This window comes from Gilbertella persicaria (assembly GCF_025201335.1).
Source record: "Gilbertella persicaria strain CBS 190.32 chromosome Unknown B0P05scaffold_2, whole genome shotgun sequence".
NCBI lineage: Eukaryota > Fungi > Mucoromycota > Mucoromycetes > Mucorales > Choanephoraceae > Gilbertella > Gilbertella persicaria.
The window spans coordinates 219,729-244,683 of record NW_026251963.1 but is presented as its reverse complement, the minus strand read 5'-3'; the positions used below and the strand labels follow the sequence as shown (position 1 = coordinate 244,683).

General features: G+C 37.8%; 5 protein-coding genes and 1 non-coding gene across 6 annotated transcripts; 2 read left to right on the top strand and 4 right to left on the bottom strand.

Moving 5' to 3' along the window:
- Positions 1-1,988: 1,988 nt before the first annotated feature.
- On the bottom strand, positions 1,989-5,359 carry B0P05DRAFT_522474 (armadillo-type protein). Its single transcript, XM_051575970.1, has 9 exons — positions 5,280-5,359; positions 5,116-5,233; positions 5,003-5,066; positions 4,852-4,957; positions 4,397-4,803; positions 4,214-4,330; positions 4,039-4,164; positions 3,821-3,994; positions 1,989-3,768 (listed from the first exon to the last, which is right to left on the bottom strand). The coding sequence occupies exons 1-9, from the start codon at positions 5,299-5,301 to the stop codon at positions 2,161-2,163; spliced, it is 2,742 nt and encodes a 913-aa protein (XP_051439315.1). The 5' UTR covers positions 5,302-5,359; the 3' UTR covers positions 1,989-2,160.
- Positions 5,360-5,458: 99 nt separating this feature from the next.
- Positions 5,459-8,690, top strand: B0P05DRAFT_593288 (uncharacterized protein; the record flags this gene model as incomplete). The annotated part of the gene is made up of 6 exons (XM_051583043.1): positions 5,459-5,674; positions 5,718-5,784; positions 5,834-6,934; positions 6,985-7,805; positions 7,849-8,595; positions 8,643-8,690. The coding sequence occupies exons 1-6, from the start codon at positions 5,498-5,500 to the stop codon at positions 8,688-8,690; spliced, it is 2,961 nt and encodes a 986-aa protein (XP_051439314.1). The 5' UTR covers positions 5,459-5,497.
- B0P05DRAFT_522470 (JmjC domain, hydroxylase-domain-containing protein) lies at positions 8,539-10,938 on the bottom strand. Its single transcript, XM_051575969.1, has 11 exons — positions 10,884-10,938; positions 10,713-10,834; positions 10,586-10,646; positions 10,365-10,532; positions 10,175-10,310; positions 9,987-10,129; positions 9,839-9,941; positions 9,264-9,766; positions 9,040-9,219; positions 8,643-8,997; positions 8,539-8,595 (listed from the first exon to the last, which is right to left on the bottom strand). The coding sequence occupies exons 1-10, from the start codon at positions 10,914-10,916 to the stop codon at positions 8,761-8,763; spliced, it is 1,686 nt and encodes a 561-aa protein (XP_051439313.1). The 5' UTR covers positions 10,917-10,938; the 3' UTR covers positions 8,539-8,595; positions 8,643-8,760.
- Positions 10,939-11,204: 266 nt separating this feature from the next.
- On the bottom strand, positions 11,205-13,053 carry B0P05DRAFT_522467 (thioredoxin-like protein). The gene is made up of 6 exons (XM_051575968.1): positions 12,793-13,053; positions 12,480-12,747; positions 12,358-12,435; positions 12,191-12,312; positions 11,434-12,147; positions 11,205-11,378 (listed from the first exon to the last, which is right to left on the bottom strand). Exons 1-6 carry the CDS (start codon positions 12,865-12,867, stop codon positions 11,283-11,285), a joined length of 1,353 nt encoding a protein of 450 aa, XP_051439312.1. The 5' UTR covers positions 12,868-13,053; the 3' UTR covers positions 11,205-11,282.
- A 488-nt stretch (positions 13,054-13,541) lies between these two features.
- Positions 13,542-13,613, bottom strand: B0P05DRAFT_t7. Its single transcript has one exon. It is a non-coding gene; the product is annotated as a tRNA-Glu (tRNA).
- Positions 13,614-14,567: 954 nt separating this feature from the next.
- On the top strand, positions 14,568-14,891 carry B0P05DRAFT_582861 (uncharacterized protein; the record flags this gene model as incomplete). The annotated part of the gene is made up of 1 exon (XM_051582203.1): positions 14,568-14,891. The coding sequence occupies one exon, from the start codon at positions 14,568-14,570 to the stop codon at positions 14,889-14,891; it is 324 nt and encodes a 107-aa protein (XP_051439311.1).
- Between the last annotated feature and the right edge of the window lie 10,064 nt (positions 14,892-24,955).

Here is a 24,955-nt window from a genome sequence, read left to right as displayed (position 1 = left end):
GCCTTTATCAAAAATCTGATTTTGCAAATTTAGAACATGCACAAGATACTTGCCTACGACTCTGTATCAATAGCCACACAAAAGGAACAATCGGATTGTTTAAACTGATGGCAAACCTTCCCTCCTTAGCTGAACGCAAAGAACACCTTGTCTTTAAGATGATGATCCGCTTTGAAACGCTCCCAGAAGACACACTGATAATGCAAATAATGGAACGCATTGATACTTATCCCTTTGCTCGGTAAATGCAGATCTTTCTCTGGCTACAAATATCAAACAAGAATCACATCTGGTTGCATCTCAGCGATAGCTATAATACGCTTTCCGACTGGATTCAAGCCAATGGAAACGCCAAAAAGCAACTCTTGGGACTTCTTCAGCGTAATCTGGATGCTCTCCGTGCACAAGCAAATGTCCTCATCCTTCTTTCTGCTTGTAGGTCCTTTGTTGGTCTGATTGACCCCATCTTGCTGTTGCCTATGTCAATCTATGACCGTCAAAGAATTCTTCGTTGGCGTCTTGGGTGGACTCCAAAGTACACCTCTACCTGCTCATGTGGTACATCACCTATTAGCCGAAGACATGTACTCCGTTGCATGCGCTTGCGATTACCAGCGGATATACAGCTTAACCCAATTGATTATGTCCTGAATCAATTGCCTAAAATACCACGTCCACCGTGTTTACAAGCCCAAAGACTTGACCGCTACACACGATGGTCAAATTGGTGGCCAACCATTTGTCGACTCTTGCTTGAAATTGAACTCGTGGATCTTCCCGACAAAACTTTCTCAAACAAAGAAAAAGATACCTCTGGTATGACTTTCCTCCTTTGGCTAATACCCTCGCTTTATTCAGTACAGATAAGCAGCTGATTCTCTCCTTCATCCGGTCACGTTTCTACGCCTATTATGCATCTTTTTTTTTCCTATTTTTCCTATTTTTCCTATTTTTTCTTTTTTATCTTTTACACTATAGTACTTCATCGTCTATGTTTCCTGTCCTTTTTTCTATATTTTTTTTTTTTTTTTTTTTTTTGCACTCTCCTCTCTCTGAACTGATGTTTAGGCATTTACCCTATAGGGCCCAGTCTTCATAACCATATAAATAAAACATAAACTTTTTACCGAGGTACTCGAAATGACTTTTTCAAAATTTGTTATTTTTTTGCATGAAATGTCTTCATATACATGCTTTTGCATAGGACATTCGGAAAAAGTGCATTAGAGGTCATTTCAAGACGCTTCTTAGGGGTAAATTAAGGACAAAGATGGTAGAATTTATGTGTTTTTCTAATGGCTTACTGGTATAGTCATTGTGGAATCATTTTTAAACCCAAATCTTTTTAAATAAACCTCCAAGATAAACTACTTTTCTCTTTTGAATTAATTTGGAAAACAGTCTATTGGTATAGTAACATTAACGGCGGATTGGCGGCCCGCTGCAGGCGCGAGTGTTTTTCAAAGTAAATGATTATTTTTGCCTTCTAATTCTTTTTTTTTTTTTTTTGAGTTTCCTATGTTTGAGCATACACCAAAGAACATATTCATGTAAAAATAGAGCATGTTTTGAAAAAGTCAAAAAATCGTCATTTTGTCTTTATTGATAACCTTTACGAAATCTTCGATTTTCATTATTCTGCGACTGATGAGCGATAGAGGTATTTCTGATGTAACATGTCTTAGTACGAATCAATTCTCTAGGTCTATGAAACACACTCAAAATGTTATATCTGCAAAAGTACTCATAAAATTGCATGCTAAGGCTCAAAAACAAAAATAACGTTTTTCAAGGATAGCTCAATATCTCACGAACAGATATACTATATTCTTTACATTATTTAACAATCCGTATCCATATATACTCTTAGTTTTCGACAGGAGAATATTAATTTAAACTCCGTTTTTTTTTTTCATTTAAAGCATGTCAACTTTAAGAATTCGTTCTACAATGCTCTTTCTTGTAAATCAATAATGAAAGAAACAACGTTGAATGATAAAGACAAATCATCTTTATTTTGAGTATATATTATTTTTAATTTTTTTTTTCTACAGAAAATGATTTAATCATCAAAAGGGTACTCGAAGGGTTCAAAAGGTGCTGCTTCTTCTTCAGCTGCAGCTCTTGTTGTTGCGTCTATTCCAAGTTTTTAATACAGATCTATGACAGTAAATGTAACTTACCTCCTGATGGTACGCGAGGTTGAATTAAATCTTCTTCTTCTTCGGGCTTCTTGTCCATCAACATGATAATGCCACCCACATTTTCTTGCTTGACAGGACTATAACGAGATTCTGTCTTGAATTGAATATGCTTCAATTGAGCAGGAACCACACGAGCCATGTTCTCGAGAATTTCAAAGTTTTCTTCCTTCTTTTTCTTCTTGCGTTCTTCCTTCTTTTCGTCTTCGTTACCTTCTTCTTTGGTGGGTTCATCTACATCCATTTGATCACCCTTTTCCTTTTCAATCTTTTTAGCACGAGCCTTGGCCTTGGCTGTAGTGGACAAGACAGCTGTAGCCACCTTTTCAACCACAGTAGCAGATGGAGGCTTTAAGGCAGGAGGATAAGCAAACAAAGAAGCCTTGGCATTCGACACAAACTCAAAGCGAGGCGTTTCCAAATTTTTGTTGAGACCAATGATGGCAGTAGGTGTGAATGCTAAACTAAGCATGTGTGTTAAGGGATACCAGTACCAGAATTGTGTGAATACGGCCATACCAACAATAGCAGGCATGTTGGCATGACCTGTACGAGAAAAGAGAGAGATAGTCACGTTTCTTCCACCAGCATCAATGATACCTTGGGCAAGAACAGCACCAAACTTGGCCATGGGGTCTTCGTGCTTATCGCCAATGATCTTTTCGTACAATTTACGGACACCAGCTACCTTGGGGTTTGTGTTCTCAGTTTGTTGGATCAAGATCATGGCTTGAGACATAAAAGCACCTTGACGGACAAAGTCGACAGGATCCTTGGTCATGGGCTCAAGTAATTCAAGGGCATCCAAATCGCCTGTGCCAGCACATGAAATACCCAAGGCCAAAGTAGCACCATAACGCACATGAGGGTTATAACTCTCAGCCAACAATTGGACAATGCGAGGAACTTGCTTGGGGTTACGCAAAAGCACAAAACCTAAAGCAGTAACAGCAGCACGACGAACATCGTCATTCACATCACTGACAGCAACATGCAACAAGCGACGAATGGCCTTATTGTTACCTGTGCCACTGTAAGCCATGGCAATGGTATAGATACCACCGTAACGGAGAACAGGATCCTTGTCTTCAAGTAATTCTTGGATCAAGGTATCGGCCTTTTCTTCTTTACCATACATGATGAATGGAATACCAATAGCCAGACCACGAATGATCTTTTCATGCTGTGTTTCATGAGCATATTGAAGCATTTCTTCAACAGCTTCCATGTTGCCTGTACCAAGCATGATGAGACCCATAGACAAACCAGCGGCTTCACCAGCTACAGCATTGTCACCAAAGAGCACGTTCTTGAGGTCTTCGTAGATAGGTCCATTGGCAGTAGCCATACCAGCAACACCAAGACCCAAGCAAGCACCGTGTTGAATCACATCATCCGAGGTATCCTTGAGTGCTGATTTCAAGTAATTCAAGACTTCAGCACCATGATTAGCATTGATGAGACCAAGAGCATACAGGGAACCACCTTCAGAATAAGAGCTGTTACCACTGACACCTTCTTGAGGTAAATAAGGTGCCAATAAATTCATGGATTGTGCCAATTGACCCTATATTCTACTGTAAGCCATGATAAGGCCCTCTATGTATGGATTGGCTTACCTTGTGAATCACACCAAGAGCTGCGGTAGCACTGAATTTAGACCAGTTGGTTGCTCTGGATAACCAATCAAGATTTTGACGCAAGAACTCATCACTTGTTGTACCTGCTTGCATAAAAGCATTAGCAAAAGTAACAGCAGAGTGATAAATGGAGTTTCTGGATTCTAATGCATTCTACAGACTGTTTAGTTTATAGTCGTTTATGCTGCTTTCCTTACCTTTGTGTTCTTTAAAATTAATAAGTCAGTGTGGTTATTACGATACAGGAATTCAAGATGAAGACGAATGGATTCTTCACCAGATAAGATGGACTTAATTTTTTTGAAGGGTGTATCATGTTTGGGCTATTCTCTGTAAGAAAAAAAAAGAAATACATCTATAATAAATAGTTACCTTTTCTTCTTGAGTAGCATCTGTAGATTCTTCTTGAGGTAATTCAGCAGCTACTTTAGACAAAAATTCCTGTGTAGCATTTTCTTCTAAATCAAAAGAAACTTGATAGGCCATAAGCTATAAAGAATACAGGATGAGCTCTCTTTTTCTCTCTCTCCCTTTGTTGTCTATAATGCACTTTACCTCATTGTCCTTTTCCACTAAATGCTTCAACATGTCAGCACAAGCTGAGAAATCATTCAAATGAACCAAACATTGGCTGATAGAGATATAATCAGGATTTTCGAGTGTTTTGTACAAATTCACCAATAATCGCAATACTTGGTTACGGAACTCCAAGTTTTGCACTAATGTCATGCAGACCTCAAGGACATAGGCCAATAATTCCTGTCCGCCTTGCTTTTGAATGATGGATTGAATGACATCCAAACGTCTTGATTCGAGTGCGATACCAATAGCCTGCTCGTATTCGTGATCCTCAGCACAGCGTTGAAACATTCTCTCTACAATATCTTGTAATCGAGGGTCGATGGTTTCACTAAGAGCTTCTACGCTTGTTCTAAGGTGGATGTACTTGTCAATGCACTTGGCTAAATAAAGACATAAGTACAACATAGATATACGTATGACATACTTACAGATAATTGTAGTAACATATTCAGAGGATTCAGAAAGATCAAAGGATTGGCCTGCACCAAGAGCAAAAGTAAGAGAATCATCCAATTCACCCAAGTTATAATAGACCTATCATATAATCAATAAACAAGATAGATGTCTAGATACACGTACTTTGGAAGCAACTAAAGCAGCAAGTTCTCTTTGAGCAAATGAAGTATCTTCATAAAGAATTTCACTAGAGATAAGTCAGTACAAAATACGCTTGTGTTATCTATCTAGCTTACATTTTAGCAATCGAATCAGATATCTCTGCCCAGAATTCATCCACAAGTGTGTTGAGTTGTTCAAGAGCATAAACCTTCAACTCTGGTTGTTGTTCATCGAGCAAGGCAATGATACCGTCTATTAAAAATAAGTAGCTACTCTTCTTATATATGTGTGTACTTACTAGCAGATGTAAGAGCTGTCATGAAGTAAATATATAAAAAAAAAAAGATAGAAAAGAAAGAGAGAGAGAGAAAAGGGAAAACGTAACTCAAATACACATCTTGGCCGCGACGCGTCAAATAGGAGTGACGCAAGTCCTTTGCGGAGTTAAAATAGCTATAATATCCTCTTTTTTTTTTTCTTAGTGCGCATCAATCAGTCTCTTTTCATCCAATCCATATGTCTTCATCAGGGTTTGGGACCAGTTATGGTGCTCGTTCCAAGACAATAGAAGTACCATTGCAACATGAACAAGTGTTAGAAGTAGTCTGTAATGATCTCCCTTCAAATCCTACTGAATTAACCGATATTTTTCGACAAGAATCAGTGGGTTTACCCTATTATCGCATGTTGGCTGTAAGTAACATGCCATCCTGTCTGTGTTATACTCATAGAATAGATTGAATATTATGAACAAAACAAAATTGAGCAAAGTATTAATGTTGTTCAAGCTGGTTTAACTACAGGTAAAAAGTCAATCAAATACGCGTTGATGACATACTGATGATCATGTAGCAAGTCAATCACCACATACAGTACCTCGACAAAAACTGCCATTGTTGACTCTGATTGCCACCTTACATATGCGTCTTGCTAAAAAGGAAACCAACGATACCCAACGTCAGCGCTACCTTGAAGAAGCTACACAGTTTATTAACGAAGCAGATCGTATTCACAATCAATACGAACCCACATTTGTCGTCAAAGGCAACTTGTACATTTTGCTTAAGAAAGTCGATGAAGCTTCTCGCTCATTCAACATGGTCCTTGAAAAGAGACCCAATTGTATTCCAGCACTTTTAGGTCGAGCCAAGATTCAATATCACTTGCAACAATACAAAGCATCACTCAAGACGTATCAGACAGCACTCAAGTACTCGCGTGGCAAATTCAGTGGTGTCGAAATTCGACTCGGTATTGCACAATGCTTTGCTCAGCTCAAAATGTACACAGAAGCCAAAGCTGCTCTTAAGCGATGTATTGATATTGGCGGCCATGCCACTGCACTGATCATGCTGGCTATCATTGAACTCAACGAGTCAAAACAAGTCGAGAATGGCCTTGTTCAACAAGAAACAGCACTTAAACATGGCCTTGTACATATGCAGAAAGCACATATGGTCAACAAGACACACCCTGCTGTCCTCAACATGATGGCAAACCATTTCTTCTTGACGCGTGATTTTGAAAAAACCATGGCAGCTGCTTCGAGAGCATTGAAATATGCATCCAATAACCATACAAAAGCAGAAGCATCTTATCAAATTGCGAGAGCACATCATCAAATGCAAGAATATGATAATGCTTACAAGTTTTATTCACAAGCACTTGAGCTACAGCCCGACCATTTGTTGGCTCAGTTTGGTATGGGACAAATGCAACTGAAACGAGGTGCACACAACACAGCCATTGAAATATTCGAAAAACTATACAAGTCTGAACCAGAATGTGTGGAGATCATTAAAGTATTAGGGTCTTTGTATGGATTAGCTGGCAAGAAGGAAAAGTCATTACAACTGTTCAGTAAACTATTAGAGAATGCAGGTGATGACCCATTATTGGCTATGGAGATAGCTGAAATGTATGAAGAAAAAGATAGTTCAAATGCACTTAAATGTAAGAAAGAATGGACATGGTGTCTTTTTCTTATGACTATATTCCCATAGATTATGAGCAATCTCTAGTATCTCTCGAGAATTTATCCAAAGAAGACACAGTAGCACAAGATCGCGTTAAAGAAATCAAGCCTGAATTACTGAATAACATTGCTGTGATGCACCAGAAACTCGGTAATTTTACAGACGCTGAACACTATTATGGTCTTGCCATTAAAGAGACAGAAGCAAGCAATGAAAAAGACCTGCAACTCACGATGAGTTACAACCTTGCACGTCTCTATGAAGAACGTCTAGAGACCGAAAAGGCCATTGCTATCTATCGCAAAATCATTCAAGATCATCCAGGCTATACAGATGCTCATTTACGTATGGGTGTGATTGAATACTCTCTGGGTCGTCCTTCTGAAGCAATTGAATACTACAAGGAAGTATTTGACACAGATCCTGTGAATGCTAAAGCATGGATTATGATTGGGCAAGCACAAGTCAATGACAGTGAAAAACTCAGTAAACGTTCATTTGAGAAAGTATTACGAGACTGTGATAAAAATGATCTTTATACACATATCTTGTTGGGTAACTATCATGCTTCTGCTGCCCGTGAATTCAAGACAGAGAAACAAAAGCAAATGCGCAATGACTCCTATAAATTGGCTGTCAATTTCTATTCACAAGCACTTAGGCGTGATCCAAACAATGCTTATGCAGCGAATGGTTTGGCCATTACGATTGCCGAAACAGGTCATGTTGAACAAGCAAGAGACTTGTTTAACCAAGTTCGTGAAGCTGCTGTCAACAATGCAAGTGTCTGGGTCAATTTGGCACACACTTATGTCGAACTAAAGAAATACAAGCAAGCAATTGTGATGGTAAGCATAATTCTAGGCTGAACACAGTACTTATTCTTTACAGTATGAAAATGCTTTAAAGAAGTTCTTTTGCAACAAAGATGCCAATCTACTCTTGTGTCTTGCACGTACACAATATATTCTCAGTAAAAACGACAAAGATCCTGATATTATGTACCAAGCACTCAAGAACACGGAAAGAGCACTTCACATCTGTCCCTCTGATAAAACTACACATTACAATCTAGCATTGGTCCAACAATCGTATGCACAACAGATTTCAGATTTACCTCAAGATCAACGTACTTCTCAACACATTCGTCGTGCACTTCATTACCTTGAATGTGGCCAACGTATCTTCCGTATGTTGATCAATGTAGAAGAACACACTCTCTATGATAAAAAGATTACAGAACAGCGTGAACGTTATGGTGAAACACTTCGTATTCAACTAGACCGTAAATTGACAGAACAAATCTCTTTTGAACAAGAACGAGAGGAGAAACTGAATTTGGCACGCAAGAAGCGAGAAGAAGAACAAAACAAAGTTAAGCAGGCACAAGAAGAAAAGAAACGATTAGAACGATTGGAGAATGAACGCATTGAAGAGACCAGAAGAAGATTGATGGAGAAAGTGCGTGAAGATAACTTGTTAATGGCAAGTCAACAAGACGATGATGATGGATTAGATGATGAAAAGAAACAAAAGAAGAGAAGTGGAAGAAAAAGAAAAGATCGTCAACAAGACGATGAAGAAGAAGAAGAAGATGAAGAAGAATATGAAAAGCTGCTCAAAAAGAAAGATAAAAAAGTAAGTAAAAATCTGTACAAACTGTTTATGCTTATTCTGTTGAACAGCAATACCGAAGTAAACGCATTATTGAAGATTCAGATGAAGATGTATAAAGATATAAATATAAAATTACTACTATATTACTTTTGTTGTTGTTGTTCGTTAAATATATACATGTATAATTTACAAGGGATAAGATGAAGGTGGTTCTAGAGAGATATCCCTCCAAGGTACTTTACGAATAATACCATCTTGTAGTATAACACGACACATTTTTTGGCTTGGAATACATTCTTTGATTTTGCCTTGATAAAAGCCTCCTCCTCTCCATTTCGTGTAGATGTCAAGGTTCATTTGAAACTTTTTTGACATTTCCTTAATGTATTTCTCTTGAAGTGCCTTTTTCTCGACAAGACGTTTCTATAAAGACTAAGTAAAGCCATACACACATAAAATACTTACAGGATCATGTTGAGGACAATAAGCACTGTATTGTGAATAAGGTTGTTTTGGATCAAATTCAGTGACTTTGTTTATGGTGGCATTGTTCTTTGCGGCACAAGTGACATGAAATGATTTCCAGCATTTGCCATGGCAACATTGCATACAGGCACCTGTTTTTTCTTTACAATAGATACATACCTGACATTGCTTTAGTACAAGAATTTTAGACAGTAACAACTTACTAGCTTCCAACGTGAAGATGGGATATGATTGATTCCATAAACAAGGTTCTTTACGATGTATGTCTCATCTACACCTTCAGCACATAATTGATGAATACCATCATATTTGCCGCAATTGGATTTCAATAAGGCAGAATGATAAGGTATCGAACACAATATACACTGAGTAGGTTTATCTTCTGTCTTGCGTTTCTTTTTGGGATGCTGTTCTTGAAATAAACTATTGACATCAATAGTAACACTATCACTGATACAATGACATGATTTTGCTTTTCTTCCTATCTCTATCCATGAATCCAAGGCAAAATTCACACTTTCAGCACAATTGAAATCGAGGTTATATCCAGAATGATAACCGAATGGAAAAGTAATCATGAATTCGCCTGGTTGTTGCACACAACGTTGAACTGGAATGTTATTGTCTTGTAAGACTTTGGGTGACACAATGAATGTTTTGTGCCGCAGGAATTCATGGCATGATTTGTACTGGGTAAAAAACGTGGCTATGAGCATATATATATATATTTATATATATATACATTAGTAACACATGTGTAAGAGCAGTCAATACTTGCTTTGCATGAAATTCTCGAATTTTCTTTGATGACATGGTTCAATCGCATACCATTGCTTGGGAGCACCAAAGTGTATATAGTTGATAGAATAGAGATCCATGTCCTATTTCAAAATGAGTAAGAAAACACAAACTTATGGTCAAATTACCTCGACATGCCAAGCAAAAGTTGCTTTCCACATACCAAAATAAAGATAAGGTTGATTGACACCGGGAAGTGACACATTTAACTTATTTAGTGAATTATCAAGTGTGTTTGGATTCCAATGTTGAACCGAATCATCAAATAAAGCTATGAAAATTATGAGTTGATAGGTATGTAATAAGGTGATCTTACTTCCAAGCATATCAGCACCATACTTGGGTTGATTGAAAGTGATGTTTCGCCAATAATGTCTTTCGATTTCCTTGTATTGATCTATACTTAAATGACTTTGATCTGATTCAAGTAAAAGTGATGCAGATGTGTCTTCCTAAGAACGAAATCAATATACACATGTAAAACAATACTGAATAGTCATGATTACTTGTTTCTCTAAGCTAGGACTGTTGTCAGTACAAGATTTACGATGAACATTAGGTGGGCGATGGTCTGATTGCTGACAAAGTTGATGCCAATCTTGTATTGAATATTCTTTTCTATCCTCAATATTTGTTTGAGTGAAAACACCTCTTCCTCCTAAAATATGCTGTGTCTATTTGTATAGCATTAGCCTCAACTAGTCTACTATTACAATCTTGGTATTACAATGGGTTTAGAGACTCGTATATGGCTCAAATTCTCTTGAACATCGGGTAATTGCTTTTTCCTATGCCAAAAAAAAAAAAAGAACGAAAGGTTTAAGAGAAAATAACTCATAAAGAAGTTCGTGTACCATTCTTTGGGCGGGATGATCTTTACAATACCCGCTTTCCTGCCATACTCTTCAATGCTTGTCATAAATGCTTTAAAATCTTTAAATTCGTCCCAAGTTGGTTCAAATATCGGAATAGCACCCTAGAATGATAGAAATGAGATCAAAATCACTCAAGCTAGACATGTTTACATTGTCGTAATAGTCTTTAGGTTCGGTCGTCATTTTTTATTCTTATTAGAAAAAGAAAGAAAGAAAGCGAAAAAAAAAAATTTAGAACAGAAGAGAGGCTTTTCTTGCAAAAAGTCCGCAGTAGTGGAACTTCAGACCCAAGAAAAAAAAAATATTGATGTATAAGCTACATGCTCTATCATCTAAAGCTCAATGACAACCATCTTTGCTGTGCTATAGAGCCACTTTTGCCTGATAAGTTGCTTTGAGGGAAACATGTCTAAACTGTCTTAAGGCGATGTGATATTTATTGTCTTTCTTAACAAAGAGAATCAAGCAGAATTTATAATGATAATGTGTACAACATTAACTGATTAGTTTATTTATTCTCTGATCTGGCTAGTAGTTACTATTTCAGTATTAAATAAATACACAGTTTACTGCTGCATTAGACAACCCTGCTTCCTCAATAGTTTGATCAAGTACATCAATCAATTGTGTACGATTAAAGACAAGCTATATACAATGTCTAAGTATTTCCTTCCTTTCTTTTTTTGGGGGGTCAAATTACCTCAAATGGTTGATTGGCCGCTTCTGGCACTTCTGCCTTGATGAATTCAAACAAATAACGCACAGGATCTGATTTTAGGAAACGTCGAATGATTCTACTTCCATCTCCCATTCTCAACTGAATTCGCGTTGAATTAGTCATGTCTGTTGTTTCCTCTCTTTCAACTGCTTTTATGCCATCAAAAGCAGACCCTGCTTTCTCTTCGACTTCTTCCTCATGCTTCTCTTTTTCTTTTGAGTCAACTTCCATTGTTTGTGGTGATGTGGACTGAGTTGATTCAGTACTTCCATTCAATGAAGCTGCAATAGCCGCATTCAACTGTTCTTCTTCTGTCATGTCGGATATGTTCTTTTGTACTCTCGGTCTTTTCATGGTCGCCATTGCTCGTGTAGAAGAGTTTTGTTCCAAGAATTCAGTGATATCCATCATAAAGTCAGTAGCACTCAATTGTTTCTCCCAGACTTTGACACGTTCTCCCGTACGCGCATCAATGATAGCCAAATGAGGGAATCCACTTATTGAATAATATGTATGATAGCGTTTGCCATCAGCACTGTCTTTGGCATATTGCAAGAAAACAAATGATTCTCTGATGATATCCTTGACAAACGAATCACTCCATAAATCTCTATTCATCACTTGACATGCAAATTCTGTTGGATCTTGCACATTAATCATCAACCACTTGTTTTTTTCTTTTGCACTTTCTCTTGCCTATCAAGTAATGAATAAATAGAGAATTGGTTGTCTTCTATACCTCTTCGAAATTGCCTTTAAACATGATATCAAAAGGTGGTCTAAAGAGATCAGCTAATCGTTTGGCTTTTGAAGTAACTGGGCTAACACCTTCAGGTGATCCAGTGGAAGATCGACTGGGGCCTAAAAAGGAAGATAAATATTCATCTTTGAAGACGTATAGACTACCTTCTGGATTTAATCGCTCAAAAAAATCTGGCATAGATCCAGTAGTGGAATCGCCTTGGTTGAATATAGAAGGGCGACCTATGATCATTTGAGTATGCATGCATATATAAACGACTACTTACTTTGTTCTCTTTGCGGGTTCCACATAAAAGAAGATGAAGGCTGGTGAAACATGTCGCTGCTTGGGCCAGCCAAAATGTCTGTTTTGGGCGCAATAGGCGCTCTTACTTCATGACTATTCTCACTTTCTTGAATTTGTCTAGCAAGCTCCTCGTCTGCCAGAAGAGGCTCTTGTTTATCAGAGTGGATAGACACTGGCCGTGAGTGTGTAGTACCACCACCGTTTTCGAGAAAGAGTGTCACTGCTGTTTCAAAGTTGTTATCTGCAATCTAATAAAAGTCAAAAAGAGAGATAGTTAAAGTATGGCTGCTTACTTCTAGAAACTGTTGTGCTATTTCTGCTGAAGCACCTGTGATATCACAAAATTTGGAGATATTAGTATCACTCATATTTTAAAAAAGGAAAAGAAAGAAGAGAGTGTGTGATGCTACAAAAATGTCATTACGCAAACATTTATACGTGAAAAAACGCGTCGCATTTCCCAGACTATTTAAAAAACTAGGATTGATCACAACTGCTTTTTGATTTATAGATAATATCTGAGTATGTTATTTGTGGAGAGATGTAAACTAGAGTATTTACTTTGGAAAATAGAAGGTGTTGAATTCAATGAGAATTGACAAATGGATAACAGCAAGAATTTGCTAAAGCGCAGGTTCGGGCCGTAGATAGATAAACTATAATGTTTGGGCTTTTTTTTTTTTTTTTTTTTTTTTTTTGAAGACATGCCCTTTTCAAAATAAAGCGAACCAAACCTTAGTTGTAAGCCGAGAAAATTCTCGATCTGCATTTTTGAGGCTTCCAGCTAGTGCTTGTGGCGGCCTACTAATCCGCCTCTGATGTTCTTATGTATTCTCAATTGCACATTTTCAAATGAAAAAGTAGAGCTGGAATTAAAATGCTATAATAAAGAACAAAAATGATTTTGCCATCCTCTATGCAGAGAACGAATTGAGCTGAGTAAGAGTTTAGTGGTAGTTGCGGCCGTTACATAAGATACTAATAGAAGTTACAGAAGGATAGACTACGCACACCACAAGTTAAGAGAAAAAGTAAAAAGTAATTCCCCAACGGGGAATCGAACCCCGGCCGTGTCGGTGAAAGCGACAAATCCTAGCCACTGGACCATTGAGGACTTGTATATTTTGACAGGTTTGTTGGTAAGTGTCAAAATGTTGAAATTTTTATTTTCCAAGTCAGCAGGAAGCAATATAATTGGTACGCCTTTTAAAATGAAAACTCACAATCACTCTCAGAAGATCATTAAACCACATGAAGCAATCAATCTCAAAATGGAATCAAGACGAATCTTAATTGTTATTCCTTTAAGCGAAATATTATCATCCCAGAAAACAAATCAAACAAAATCACCCTATCTCTTCTTTACACTTTGGATAATATCAATCGACTGACATTTTTCTTATTTCTTATTTTTATCGAATCATATATTTTAGTCAAAAAATAGTATAAATATCACATCACATATTTTTCAATAAAAGGAAAGGATCATCTAAAATATAAAAAAAAAAGAAAGGTTATTTTTCTGACTACTTAATTGAAGAAGAAATCTGGAAAATCTTGGGAAGATTGGATTTATCTGTCTGTCAATTGAAGTATACAAGAAAAAGGAAAGAAACAAATAAGAAAGAAGAAAGCTACTATACAATATTGTTAATTGGGGTCTGTCCTTGGTAAAACTCCTGTCTTAGTAACTGGTTGCTCTGGGAAAGAACATACTTGGTAGTTATCTGAAGAAGGATGCTTTTGGGAACATTTATTAACATTATCATGTACCTTAGTTATTTTTATCTTATATTCTTTTTGTTTTGTTGTCAATTGTATTTTGAATTATTTGTACTGGATTTGCTTTTCTGTTGATCCGCATTTGATCCGACAACATCAAGACTCGTACTCGCAAACAATAAAGAACACCTTCAAAATATCGACTGAATTATCATTATACCTTGACATTTTTTTGGTGCGGCTAAAGTGGAAAAACAAGAAATCCATCATCCTGGTATTTTGACACTATTACAACTATATTTCAGTCATAACACAAAAGAAAGCAATTACAATTAAAATTATCAACATGTCAAACAACTCGAACGAAAGCAACTCCCGTACTGCAAGTTCGACAACAAATCATATGAACATGCATTCACCTTATCTCATGAAGTTCATGAGTGATCCTGTTGATTTTACTGGTGACATTAAGCGCATCAATCCCATCAATTGGATAAAAAAATTGGATCGTATAAAAAGTTTTGGAAATTTGGACGATGAAAACATCATACTTATTGCTGTCGACCATCTGGTAGACCAGGCCAACAGCTGGTTCAACTTGACTCATCCAGACCCTGAAACTCTCACATGGAAGGAATTCAAGACTTCGTTCAAGGCTGTTGTGAGATGAAGAGAGAGTAGATATTCAATAAGAGAAAAGGTAAGAACACAGAGAAAGTCCGTTAGAACTTGTATAGGTTTTTATTTCTCCAAGAAAAATGTTATCGTTCAATTGCTATAAAATGTCAAGGTATTTATACTTTTTCTTCTCGGTCAAAATATTGTTTTGGGTTAGCTTCTTGACTACGGATTGATTTGTTAGATCAGGAGCAATTAAGAGAAATGCCTTTAGAGGAAGTTGTCATCTCAGCCAATAGTACATGATCTGACCTGAACTTGAATAAACTATTACATATTTGTTAAATGCCAATGCTAATGTATTTGTCAGCTCTAACTGTCACTTTATAAGGGCCATTAATAATAACAGAGTCAATAGTGTTGTGAACATATATGAATTCATATGCATAGATCAATAAATGATGATCATGGCAAAAGACCAGATCACATCTATGGCAATTGCAATGGATCTATAGTCACTGACATTCACTCATTCTACTAGAAGTACTACATCATCCTCATAGACAGAGATTATGAACCTATTGACTCTGTTATTATTAATGGCCCTTATAAAGTGACAGTTAGAGCTGACAAATACATTGGCATTGGCATTTGACAAATATGTAATAGTTTATTCAAGTTCAGGTCAGATCATGTACTATTGGCTGAGCTGACAACTTCCTCTAAAGGCATTTCTCTTAATTGCTCCTGATCTAACAAATCAATCCGTAGTCAAGAAGCTAACCCAAAACAATATTTTGACCGAGAAGAAAAAGTATAAATACCTTGACATTTTATAGCAATTGAAGGATAACATTTTTCTTGGAGAAATAAAAACCTATACAAGTTCTAACGGACTTTCTCTGTGTTCTTACCTTTTCTCTTATTGAATATCTACTCTCTCTTCATCTCACAACAAATAGGTTTATAGTCTCTGTCTATGAGGATGATGTAGTACTTCTAGTAGAATGAGTGAATGTCAGTGACTATAGATCCATTGCAATTGCCATAGATGTGATCTGGTTTTTTGCCATGATCATCATGTATTGATCTATGCATATGAATTCATATATGTTCACAACATTACCCTCCTCCAGAGTCAACTCATCTTTGATAGTTGTAAACGGCTTCTTACAATGTGAACATCTAGGCTTGATATAACGTTACTTGACATAAAAATGGTTTAGAGTCTATGCAATTTGTGTTCTTCAAAAGGAAAATAGTTTTTCTTCTCTTTCATGTCACTTAGCATTTAATTCTTTTGCCAGCTCTTCCATTTGTGGATAATTTCTCTCTACTTTGTCTAGTAGGATGGTTTCTTCTCTTTGTTCCTGTCTTGTGTAGCACATCATTCTTATTCTCTTTGTTAGATGCAGATTTATCGCTTGATTTTGATTCAATGCGTTCATGCTCTAATCTTTTTAGTTTTTCAACTTTATCCCAGTAGCGATTGATGATTGTAGGATCTTGGAAACTAGATGCAGGCTCCCAAGTGTTAGCTCTTTCACCAAATCCAGTCCATTTAACCAAGTACTCTCGTCTTCCTGGCTTGCCACGATGATCACGAATATCTTCTACTTCAAAGTATTCTTCTTCAATGGTTGATTCATCAATGGTCACAATCTTCAGTTCTGATGGTGTATAATTACGATGCAATAATTCATTTTGCTCGTCTTTTAATTCATATGAGCCCCTTTGTTTCTTCTTACAACAGTATAGGGGCCTTCATATAATGGAGACAGTTTACTCGGTCTCTTTTGCAGTCTTACCATAACATATGTTCCGGGTTCAATATCGACAAGCATTTCTTGTATCAACCTCTTTGTATTCCTCATTTATTTTTGAGTTCTTTCAAAGATAGCGGGAAAGACAATCTTCTCCATGTGATCAATGCGCTGCTCAAGGTCATCGCGCGTCATCATATCTTTGGGAAGTGGATATTTGTTCTTTTCTTCATAGTTTTTAGGTAAGCCGACTCTGCGTGCAAACATCAATGAGAAGGGTGAACTCAACGTCTTATTCTTGATAGCGTTGTTGATAGAAAGCTGGACTACTGGTAAGTAGTAATCCCAGTCTTTGCTATTCGATTGACACATCTTTCTCAGCGTGTTTTCAACAATTTTTACACTGGATTCAGCACTTCCATTTCCCTAGGATGGTAGGGAGTGGAGTACCTTCGATCAATGCCGAGCTTTTTCGAAATAGATTCAAGTAACAAGTTATGGTATGCTCTGCCATTGTCGGATTGTAGGATACGAGGAAATCCATAGTCTCCAAAGATCTGCATCAATGTATGAGCAATGGTATCTGATTGTTGGTTCTTAAGTGCTCTGACAATAATATATTTTGAACAAATATCAGTCAAGACCAAGATTTCAGTATTCCCATTTTCAGTTACAGGAAAAGGACCTGCAGAATCAACAGATACATGATCAAAGGGTCGCAATGCAATAATGCTTGTCAGTGGATGGTAACCTCTTTTTGCTATATTATGCTTTTGGCACTCAGGACATGAACTTACTAGTTCCTTGGCTTCTTGATACATATTTGTCCAATGAAGTCCTTGAGAGTGTAGTTCACGCACAATAGCATGGCTGCCAAAGTGTCCAAAAGTATGTGCATCACGCAAGAGCTTTTCTCTTTCAGTCTCAGGCGGTGTAAAATAATCAAGTGGTTCTTTAGTCTGCTCAACCAGCTGCGTGGTAAGAACATGCAGGTTTTTATCTCTGCTATATTTCTTCCTGCAAATAGCAACTCTTTTTATTTTGGCAGCTTGTACATTTCGCTTTCGATTGCCAGTGCTACCCCCTACCAGTTTGTGATCACCTTCGAATTGGTCGAGAGGGGAATACAAACGACTCAACAAATCTGGCAATTTAAGAAGGATACCAGGAATATGCACAGCATCAAAGTCATAAGTCAGAATTTCTTCGTACCAATTCAACATCATATTGTTGCAATCTCGTTGAGTATGCATATAAATCAATGCTTTGTGATCTGTGTGCAATGTAAATCTGCGTCCCCAAATATATTGATGGAAGCGACGAAAAGCCATCAGAACACCATATAACTCACGACGAGTAGCACTCCATCTGCGTTGTGAGGGTGATAGAGCATTGGACACAAAACTAATATATTTGTCTCTACCCTTATCATCTCTCTGAAATAATACAGCGGATATACCATACTGAGAAGCATCAGAGGCAACAAAGAATTCTTTGGTGAAATCAGGATAATGCAAAAGCATATTGAGTGCAAGATGGCTTTCAAGGCATTAAAGCTCTTAGTTTGCTCATCAGACCACAGCTCTTCTACGTTCTTTGCATGGCTTAATCTAGTCAAAGGCTCAGCAACAGTAGAGATCATCGGTACAAATTCTCTAAAATAATTGATTAACCCCATGAACTGTTGAATGTGTTTCGCTGTCTTTGGTACTGGCCATGATTCAACGTTAGTGAGTTTGGCTTTATCAACCATAATCCCATCTGCATTGACCACAAATCCAAGCATCCTAACTGACTGCTGAAACCAAACACATTTCTTTGGATTCAAAATCAATTTGGCTTGTATCAATCTGTCTATCACCATTTTGACATCTTTGGCATGTTGCTCGGGTGTTTCACTGGCCACGATACAATCATCAACAAAAGATTGAACGCAATCCATACCCTCAAACAAAATGGCCATAACCTTACAGAATTGAGAAGTTAGGCTCTTTAGTCCAAAGCATCCCTTGATGAAGCAGTATTGCTGTCCATTATGAGAAAATGTTAATTTATGCGCATCTGGAGGATGGATTTTAAAGCGATGATATGCATTAGAGAGATCAAGAGTTGAGAAAATCTTCTTGCCTCTTAAGTTTTCAAAAATGTTTCTCACCAGTGGCACTTCAAAGTTATATGTTGGTGGTAAGATCTTATTTAAAAGTCTAACATCCAAACAAGCTCGATGGCTGACAATTTCACCCTGTTTGTTCTTTTTAGGTACAAGTAACACCGGGCTATTAAAAGAAGTATTGACACCACACTTCTCTATTGTTTTTGTTCTAAGCCATTCATTTATCTGTTCATCTAGGACAGGCCTCAATGTATGCGGGATGCTGTACTGACGACGATAAGCGGTTGCTCCTTCAGGTGTGGGCAACTTGATAATGGATTCTGGAATAGGACAAAATGACTCTACTGGTATCTTTTGATTTTCATCAATAGCATCTTGGATGGAAGCCATAAACTGTGCAACCTCCTCAGCAGATCCAGCAGGTGAATTATCAGGTTCAGGTGTATCAGTTGTTACGATGTTTGCATTAGAAAAAATAGAGTCTTTATCATTTGGATCAACACTATCATTTTCTAAATTGTATGCAACACCTGTAAGTGCAATACCCAGTTTACTCATAATGTCCGTACCAAGAAGAATGTCAAAGTCAAAGCTATCATTGAAATCTATGACTTCAAATTGGTGCTTAAAAATGATTCCATTTGTATATTTTACAGTCAAAGGATCTGTAATACCAATACGAGAAATTTTATTGTCTTTAGACAAGCAATTAAAGAAACCACTAATATTTTTGTTTATTTTGTTTATATTTAATTTAGCTCTAAGCGAGTCTAACTTTATAAAAGTATGTGTGCTTCCGGTATCAACCTTTGCCATCATCTTGTGGTTTTCTATAATAATAGGTGTCAATAAGTCAAAAGTGTCTTTATGTAAAGCATCTTTCGCTTTGATCTCGTTTGTGTACTTACAGTCAAAGCAATCATCCGTGATCATTTCAGTATCATCGTCTGTTTCTTTTTTGTCATTGTCATTGTCTTTATTTTTATCATCATTGGTCTTTGCAGCTGTCAAAGCCAAGACATTTCTTCTTGTACAACTGTGACCGGGAATCCAAGGTTCATCGCAAAATCTGCAAGGATTGTCACGTTGTCGAGAGATAGTTGCCTTCTCCTTTTCTTTGTTTTTATTCTTGCTTATGGTATAGCACTTATCCGTGGTATGAGTGCTATTTTGCCCATGCATCTTGCAAAAGTATGATTTGCTGGTGCCAGGTTTATTGTAAGGTGCAGAGCGATCAACCTGCGTTCTTATCGTTCTAGCATGTCTCTTAGCATGACCCAAAGGGTTCACACCAACAGCATGACTCAGCCCTGCCACACCAGGCAACAAGGAAGTAGACGTAGTATATTTGGACGCATCATCACCCAACACATCTCTTGCGACATCGGCTATGTTTTCCACAGTCCAACTCGAAGAATCTTCTGTCTGTCTACCCAACGTATTCATACACGCCAGACGTGTCAAAGTCTGTACAGGAGCAGTCAGAGAAGCAAGAAAACGATCAGCTACTCGAGGATCATCCTTCGGTATGCCAGCATTGTAAACAGTTTGAAGAAAGCGATTGGTGTATGTGCCAATGGGTTCATCGTTCTTCATGGTCATAGTAAACACCTGAGTGTTATACTCCCTAGTCTTGAACTTCGAACCAAAGTGCTTTTTAAATGCTTCTCTTGCTTCAGTCCAGGATCCGCAGCGCTTCAAGTTAGTCTGGGCCCAGGCATCCGCTCCATACGGAAGACACAATGGAATGTATCTTTTCCACACGGCTTCAATATCCTGTGAGGAAGAGTATACCACATTCTCAAAGGTACGTAGAAAGTGCTCATCCGACTCAAAAGCCTCTTCGTTAGGAAAGGGTCTATGTGAGTTGGCTAGTAACTGATATTTGGGCAAATCCCGGCGACTCAAAGAAAGGCCACTCGAAACAGCTCCAACGCTAGCACTAGAGGAAACATTTTGCTTTTGGAAGCCGGTAGGCTCTGCAGCTCCATCAATCTTCAACACCATAGACTTATATTCGTCTAAGCTGCGGATGCTCGATTTAATGCGCTCCACTTCTTGGAGTGCTCTATCGGCTGCGGCACTATCATTTAGGCTCCTAGCAGTGCCAAAAGCTCTCAACGTAGATGCCATTTCGTTTCGCAGCATAGCGAGGTTTTCTTCTACCATTCTGTAGTCTTGGCCAGGACTTGCAGCCGAGCTAACAGTTGATGCTTCACTAAGTATTTGATCAATCGACTCATCCATCTGGGCATCAGTCAATGTTCCAGCAGAAGGTCCAATAGTCAAAGAGGAGACATCAAGGTTGGTAATGTTTTCAAATTACCAGAGTTACCAGAGTTACCAGAGTTACCAGAGTTACCAGAGTTGTTCATCTTGTAGGATATACAAGTTCTAACGGAAAAAAATGTTGTGAGATGAAGAGAGAGTAGATATTCAATAAGAGAAAAGGTAAGAACACAGAGAAAGTCCGTTAGAACTTGTATAGGTTTTTATTTCTCCAAGAAAAATGTTGTCCTTCAATTGCTATAAAATGTCAAGGTATTTATACTTTTTCTTCTCGGTCAAAATATTGTTTTGGGTTAGCTTCTTGACTACGGATTGATTTGTTAGATCAGGAGTAATTAAGAGAAATGCCTTTAGAGGAAGTTGTTAGCTCAGCCAATAGTACATGATCTGACCTGAACTTGAATAAACTATTACATATTTGTCAAATGCCAATGCTAATGTATTTGTCAGCTCTAACTGTCACTTTATGAGGGCCATTAATAATAACAGAGTCACTAGGTTCATAATCTCTGACTATGAGGATGATGTAGTACTTCTAGTAGAATGAGTGAATGTCAGTGACTATAGATCCATTGCAATTGCCATAGATGTGATCTGGTCTTTTGCCATGATCATCATTTATTGATCTATGCATATGAGTTCATATATGTTCACAACACTCTGGATCAAGCTCTATGCTTGCATGACTTGATGCATGATTACTTTCTAACCAACCGTCGCCGTCCTGTTGTTGCTTTTCTTGACATCAAGGCTGCTTATGATACTGTCGACAGACGTGTCATCTGGGATGTACTGGCTCGCTCCTCTCTACCTCGGCCTGTGCTTGCTTTACTAGTCAACTTGTTTGACGACGTACAAGTATCTGTGCTGATAGCCAACCACTCTTCTACTCCCTTTCAGCCTGTCACGGGTGTTCTGCAAGGCTCTGTTCTCTCTCCGCACTTGTACTCTTTGTACATCAACTCTCTACCTTCTCTCCTTCGTTCTGCTGCTACGGCTGGTACTACTTTGGTATGTCCTCCTGGTATGTCTGATGCAATTCCTCTGAATTGTCTTCTTTTTGCGGATGATGTTGCGATCTTCGGCTCTCGTAGTCAAGTCCAGCATATGTTGAACCTTGCTGCTGAGCATTCTTGCTCCCTTGGATATTGTTGGAATCCGGCCAAGTGTGCAGTTCTAAACTCACCTTGTGATGGCCCTCGATTGACATTGTATGGCGAATCTCTGCCCCTCGTGGACGAGTTCATCTATCTTGGTGTACCCTTTCGAGAAAAAGGCATCCATGGACCTGGCATTATCTCTTTGAGATCTGCTAAGGCCATCAAGACCATGGCTCTGCTAACCTCTGTCGGTGTTCACCGCAATGGTTTCTCACTTCTTTTGTCCTCTCGGCTGTATGCCTGCTTTATTCGTCCCAAGATAGAGTATGGTTTGGCTATATCCCGTCTTGCTTCGGCAGACATGACACACCTAGATGATCTGCAGAATCGCCTGGTCCGTATGTTTGTTGGTGGCTCTTGGTTTCAAGTTGCAAAACACCTCACCTGTCTTCCTGCCATGAATCATAGGTACAACATCCTTGTCACCAAATTCGCTTTGCGTGTACAATACCTCCCTGATGACTGCTTGATAGTGCTTTTGCGTGATCAACTACGGTACCCTCGCCTGGTCAAGCTTCTTCAACAGAATGTCTTGTACCGTTCACTACCGGACCCACAGCCTGTCTCTAATGCTGAACTTCGTACTCACTTTAGACGACAATGGCAGAGCCAATTTGACCGCCAAATGGTGCGACATGCGGCTCGTGGTCGTTCCGTCCTTCTCCGTGCTTGTCGTCCTTGTACGTCTAAGCCGGATCCAATCTTATACCTGCCCATGCTTCGTACTTCTCGTAGTCGCTTGGTGCGTTGGCGTCTTGGTCGCTTTGCGAATATGCGTGAAGAATGTCCTTGTCTCTCTGGTGCTTTTGTCTCCCGTGAACACTTTTTGTCATGTCAGGCGCTTGACCCAGCATTATGGGATGCTGTGATATAATCACTAATAAAATGGTCAAATCAATAAGTCGATTAGAACCAAAACGGCCAAAAGAAGTCTGCTTTATTAAAGGTTATATTTTGTATTGTATTTATACTGTTTGTATGATAATTGATTATCCTTAATTTGGGACTGAGTGTGTATACACTAGCTAATCGGTTGAGTGGATTAAGGTACACAAGAACTGGGTACATGATCAGGGCACAGACCTCGTCTACCATTGGTATTGATGCAGATGTCAATTTGTGATTATGTGATGGTCTGATCTTTAACATGTTTAAACTAAGATAGAAGACATCCATCGAAGCTGCGGATAAAACTGTGATTGAAAGATATATTTATACATGATATTAATACTTGCTCTTTTAAGGCATAACTAGTGTAAGAAGGGATGAATAATGCTGTGTATACAACAGATGCACTACCTATTGCTCCTGCTGGTGTTCATCGTCTTGATTATGCTCTGAATCAGCTGCCGACTAAGGCTTCCTCTGGTCCTCCTCCTTTTTGGTCTGCTTTGCTACAATTGCTTTATGCAATTGATGTACTTGTACATCCTCTAGCAACAATTCGCCCTGATCAAGATCCTGGTGATCGTTGGCTCCCTCCTCTGGTCTCGTCATAGACGAACTATTTTTGCCATGTCTTTCCTCTGCGCTGCCACGGTGGTAAGTGATTATCAAAGTTCCCAGCCGTTGGTCATGCCTTTGGAATCATGCATCAATACAATACTCTTTCTGTCTCTGTTTCTTTTCTCTTCTACTTTTTTTCCTGTTGTCTGCTTTCTGTCAGGTTTTTTCACTCTCTCTCCTTTTTCTCTTTTGTAAAAACTGTTCATACAATTTGGCATTATGCTCCATAGAGTAGCCCATAAAATTGTTTATTAATAAAAATATAATCTTTAACCTGAGCTAAATGAACACTGCTTGAAAATGGGCTAATTACAGTATTTATATAGGTTGATTAATTTTTTTCTGGGAAAATAAAGCATATTTCAAGCCTTTTTTCTTACACATTTAAAGGACATTGTCTAGAAAACTTATGTTAGAAGTCTTGCTACTATATCATGTATATTGACGATGCAAGAACCTTTACTAGCGGAAGCCAATGAGAGCGTTGTGATGATCTGACATTAAATAAGTCTTCATTTACATACTAAAATACATCATAATCAATTTACATCAGAAATAGACATAAAAGAACCTCTTGTACTGAATAAGACAATGTATCTTTTAATAGATCAAGACTTATAATCGAAGTCCATAATTTACATTGTTTAATTGATTTAAAGTAGTCTATGACAATAGAGACTCAGTCATTTGCATGAACTCTACTACTACTTACTCCGACATCTCTTCATGTATAAATATGCTAGAATAACTTATAGTAAAAAAGGATAACAAAAAGATTGTATAGAACAGTCTCAAAGTATCTACCTTTGTCTCTATATCATCTTATTATATAACTCTATTATCAAAACATCACAAGCGTTTTCAATTTCAATTAATTTGTACATTATACGTTCCATGAAAGACAACATAGTTATGTAATGAAATAGAATCTTATTTACATTAGCTCAAATAGTTACTGAGATACAACAGGATCATTTAGCTGCCTTATTCTACTTAATTCTGCTATGTCAAACATAAAATATTTGTCATGCACTTTGCGCATTCAGCGGTATTGATTTATCAATGTCAAAATAATAGTAAGAATAAAGATCAGACAAAGAATTACTGTTTATTGAGTCAATAATCGGTTCATATTTATAGATAAGTGCTTGTGTCAGGGCTCAGTTATCATTAATAAAGGGTTCACATTATATACAAGGATTTCACAATGCAAGATTGATTCATATGATCCTTAGGTTATTACTGTGCAAGGATCTGTATTGGTAAGACAATCAATCTTCAATCA